The following is a 5,000-nucleotide window of genomic DNA, read 5'->3' as shown; positions in this document are numbered from 1 at the left end:
CTACAATCGGTTGTAGTTCTACTTTCCAGACCATTACGACGCTTCGGCTAAGACAATGTCAGCTGTTATTGTTCCTCAGTAAAATCCCGTGTAGGCTATAGAGTTTGAAATGATTGACTGTGCGAGAGAGTGTCGCCAAACACCCATGTTACTGTACCATGTGAAACTATTATTTCTTGACGTATAGACTGATAGTGCTCTAAATATTGTGACGTAATAGGTTATCATCACCGGAAAATGGCTTAAGTTGTCGTCAAATGGTTACGCGTAATAACGTTTAACGGTAACAAATGATTTAAGGGGGCTCGAAAGGGTTTTCAGCTGAGCGCGCGCGCGTAAGCCACACACGCAATTCGTAACCTGCTCGCGTCAGCTCATGATTCAAATGGGTCACCAGAAATAAACAAATACCGCAAATTTCGCTCACCTTTCTCCTAATTCCTATATATAAGGAATATAAATAGACATCTCCTATTCACGAAAACTACGAAACTTCTACACAAAGGGTTTAATGGTCACTTACATCCGTTTGTGTTCGCCTGTAGCTCCACTCGCGCGCGGACTGGAATGAGTAGGTGACGTATGCGTAAATGCTGATATTGTAACCCCCTGATTTTGCAATTATATCTCTGCTTCCGGGTGATGAATTTTTTTTCATCTTTTGCATGTTAGCTTAGCTTAATTTAAACCGTTTGTCTGTCGCGCGCGGACTGGAATGAGTGGGTGACGTATGCGTAAATGCTGATATTGTAACCCCCTGATTTTGCAATTATATCTCTGCTTCCGGATGGTGAATTTTTTTTTTTTTTCATCTTTTGCATGTTAGCTTAGATTAATTTAAACCGTTTGTCTTTCAAATTTAAACAAATTCTGTAGGTGAAAAAAAAAGTTAGAGACATCTCAAAAAAACTGATTTATCCGAAAAACTGGCCTACAGATTTTGTTGAATTTGAAATATTTTAGAGAGTATTTCTAACAATATCTGTGCGACTTCAACACAAAGATCACAATCGCCCAACTCTTGAGGTTGATCATTGTTTCTGCAAAGTCAAAAATTTACTCTCCAAGACGAGGTTATTTATCACCACCAGTAGTTCCATCTTGGAAATAGCAGCTACTATATTATTCATCAGCGTCTCAATTTTTTGCTGATTTTGGGGCTCATTTTGTTGAAACTCAAAAACGCTTCCAACAGACCTGTTTACTTTCGTGACTGATGCACGCGCTGCTTACAGCGCACTACAACAAAAAATCTCCCAGATCACATTTCAACCCACGTATGCATATTTGTTAAGCTCGAAAATTACACAAATGATAAATTCACAATGGGTGAAAATCTCACAAAAATCTTTTCCAGGAAAAATATTTATTGAAACAAACAACATATTTGCTATTAGAGGCAAAAACCCCAGAAACGCCTTCATATTTCAATTGCGTGCATGCAAACAAGACACGCAATCTGTGTCACCTAGCGTACAGCTATTTCGAGAAAGTTTATCAAGAATAAAGTGCACGCGACAATCCCGAAAGGTAATATGGGATATGATCAATACGCTGTTGCTAACGACTGTACAGTAGCTGTCGAACCTACTTTTGTTACTTTCCTTCAGCACTCGCAAACATATATCAGTGGCCTCCCGTACGATTCTTTTAAATTTCTTTGAAAAACAGTGCACTTAAAATCACCCACAATACCTTTCAGGATTGTCGCGTGCACTTTTTTCGACAACGTTTCTCAAAATAGCTGTATGCAATTAAATAAAATTCTGACAGTTCACATCAAGCCCTTTTCGAAAGAACCATACTGACCAAACAAGCGTGAATGCGATAGTTTCTTATTAACTTTCAATAAATCGTGAACGTTTTTATACCCGGAAATTTCGCTATCCATCGCATTTCTTCGGAGGAAAGATTGTCGCTAATCATTCAATTAAGTTGTAAAATTGTCACGGAATCTCATCAAAGATTTTCTGACTACTCCTGGTGATTTCTGCGCGGTGTCCCAGACCAAAATTGTTTACAATAGCTACTGATATTTTCTCGAACTTCCAGTCACCGAAGCAAGTCCTATAGTGACGTCATTTGGCAAGTGGTGAAAGTGAAGATGGCGTATTTACATGGTGATCACAGGGCACGTGAATGTCCTCATCCTCAAAAGGGTCATTATATTTGTGGGTATTTCAGCGAAGAAGCTACCTAGCTACAGAATGATTTGGTACGCCTTGGAGCTGTTGAGCAGTCATTTGCTCGAGCTGGGGTTAACTGGTGTTTATGCTGTGATGATAATGACTTTTGTTGGCTTGTGCTCAAACAGGCTTCGACGGAAGAAAAGCGAAGAAGAAAGATATGGTTTCGATGATCAAGTTGGAAGGCGTCTAGGAACCTTTGAAAGCACCATAGACGCGTTTCATAGCTATGGTGGAAGTTTACAAACGGTTGCTCTTTTGCTGAGATCGAAAGTTTCCCTCCGACCGGGCTCGGTTCGTGAAATATTGGAGCACTTACCTAAAAAGCACCCTGTCCTTCGCATGCGAATTCAAGAAGTTGAAGTGAAAGGGAAAAGGTTACCGCTGAAGTGCTTTATCGAGATGGATGAGCCTTATTCAGTGGATTTTTACGCTAGAAGCCACAAATCAGCCCAAAATTGGGAATCCACTTTTGAAAAGGAATTGTTAAGTCCATTTGACACCTCTACGGGACCCCTGTGGAGAGTCCGAATACTCCAGGAAGACTTTGATCCAGGGGACGGGTATTACAATAATACTTTGGTCTTTACAGTGCATCAGGCCATTGCTGATGACACCTCCATGATTAAACTGTGCGAGGATTTCTTAAGTTTGTTAAATGTAAAGCACCATGAACTAAAAAACTCACAGAGCCCCTCTGATCAAGTAAAATTGAAGACGGTCTTGCCCTTGCGACCTCCTGTGACGGAGCTTATGAGGCGTCACATCGTGCTTGCCCCAAGGGAAAAGATTCTTCTTGCCCTGGAGCAAATTTTCCACCGATTAATATCAAAGTTAATGGGCCAACCAAGACACCAGTTCATGGGAATTTTCCCACCCACCAGTCTACAAGATACAAGTACAAAAAAGAAAACTTGTATTTTACCGAGACATTTGTCTAAAGAAGCAGTCTCTCAACTTGAAAGACACTGTAAAGAAAATAAATGCTCTGTTCATGGGGCAGTCATTGCTGCCACAAGCAGAGCAATATCAACCATGTTACAAAATGGCAAATTGCAAATTCAAATGACCATTCCATTATGTTTTAATGTCAACGTGCGAAAAGACTGCAGTCCACCAGTATCAAGTGATGACCTTGGTTGCATGTCATTGGACTGTGAGGTTAAGATCCATGTGCCGGTGATTGATGTCACAAAAGAATCATTCTGGAGCTTTGTCAAAAAATGCACACAAGAGCTGCAACAAGCCATCATGAAGGGCAAGCATCTTTCCACTTTAAAATTAATCGATACATTTCACCTTGACTTGCCAGGGAAAATGTACAAAGTTTCAAAGAATAAGAAATTGGCAGGTCGTTCGGACACCCTGATTAGCATATCCAATGTTGGTCAGCACAGATTTGGAAGTGAAGATGAACGAAGGGCTTTTGAAAGCAAGGGAGTCTATTTTGCTGGTGCGGGGCACAATTTTGGGCCAGTATTTGGAAACAACATTGTCACAATAAATGGTGAGCTCTGGTGGAGTGTTGTGTATTATAGCAATGTTGTTACTCAAGAGACTGCCTGCCAGTTTGCAGACTTGGTTTTTAAGACTCTCAAGTGTTGCAGTGAAATAGAGTGAATAATAATAATTATTGCAAAAAAAGTTTTCTTTTCAATACCAACTTGTTTCTTGCTCTCTGTTAGTGCATCATATCCTTAACATAAATTTTTAATTTTTACACTAACCATGGTAACCAAGGTCTCTGGAACTTGCTTGTAGTTTGCATATAAATGAGTTATCTGTTTTAAAATCAGAGTACCGTACCTATGCAGCTTTTGTCTGATTTTAGTTTTAGCATCAAAGGAAGCAGGTTTTGCCGATAAATTCTCTAAATATCATTGCCTTAGTGTTATTAGATCTTAACCAGTGGATACAGTCAGCCAGTCATTCATTTGGTTGTTCTCGCCATCAGACCCCTCTTATATTTCTCCTTCTGTGACCGGTCTGTAGGTCTTGGTTTGTTGTTTTCATATCAACTCTGTGAGGTTGTCCAGATAGATCAGGTGGTGATATATATGTTTCCTGTACATGTAGGTGCACACTGAACAGTTTTCATGAAACTGCATCCGTTGTGTCTGCAGAAATGTCCAAAGAAGATACAATGCATGGTATTGAATGAGTTACTATACTACACTGTAAGCAGATAGAAAGAATATCAAGCAATCTATTAAATCTCTTTTTATCATGCATTAATAAAAATAATATTCCTCTGTTCAAAAGATACATTGTACTGCATAAAGAAGTGATAGCCAAAAGCAGCCAACAGCGATCTCCAATAATAATAATAATAATAATAATAATTATTATTATTATTATTATTATTATTATTGTTGTTGTTGTTGTTGTTGTTGTTGTTGTTGTTATTAGAGATGGTCACCTAGTTTGTTGTCTCAGCTGGCTATATTCCGCTGTACATCTTGTCTTTTTAGATGATGCTAAAGTTTTTTTTTTCAGTTTTAACTGTTTGAAAAGAGTGAGCTCATGCATAATAGAACATAAACAACTATTTTAGTTTTTATTTTGTTGCAAATTCTGCCTTACATACTATTTGTGCTCGTGAATCTTATGAAAATGGCCATGAAAGCTTTGGAAGCTTTCTAGGTTGCTTGTGCACTCTCTTCAACTGCATATCCAAAAGAAGGGATTGTAATGAATTTCAGGAAAAAGTTTTTTTGCAAGCTTTCAATATTCAGACAGTAGCTTGACATTTTATAGTCAATATTTTCGTAGCAATCTTTTCAGATTTTTTCACACCTAAATATCTACCATTGT

The 5,000-nt window shown here is 38.6% G+C and overlaps 1 protein-coding gene across 1 annotated transcript in view; it reads left to right on the top strand.

Annotated features, from left to right (window-relative positions):
* The first annotated feature begins 1,774 nt into the window (after positions 1 to 1,774).
* LOC138019872 (uncharacterized) overlaps positions 1,775 to 5,000 on the top strand; it is a 3,293-nt gene continuing 67 nt past the window's right edge. Inside the window, exon 1 of the mRNA XM_068866821.1 lies at positions 1,775 to 5,000. This exon is cut by the window's right edge and continues 67 nt beyond it. Coding sequence (XP_068722922.1) covers positions 2,118 to 3,806 — 1,689 coding nt within the window. The 5' untranslated portion in view covers positions 1,775 to 2,117 and the 3' untranslated portion in view covers positions 3,807 to 5,000.

The sequence above is a fragment of the Montipora capricornis genome, chromosome 10 (assembly GCF_036669925.1).
Source record: "Montipora capricornis isolate CH-2021 chromosome 10, ASM3666992v2, whole genome shotgun sequence".
In the NCBI taxonomy this organism is placed as follows: domain Eukaryota; kingdom Metazoa; phylum Cnidaria; class Anthozoa; order Scleractinia; family Acroporidae; genus Montipora; species Montipora capricornis.
The sequence above is the reverse complement of the archived record's forward strand: the minus strand, read 5'-3'. Positions and strand labels throughout refer to the sequence as shown.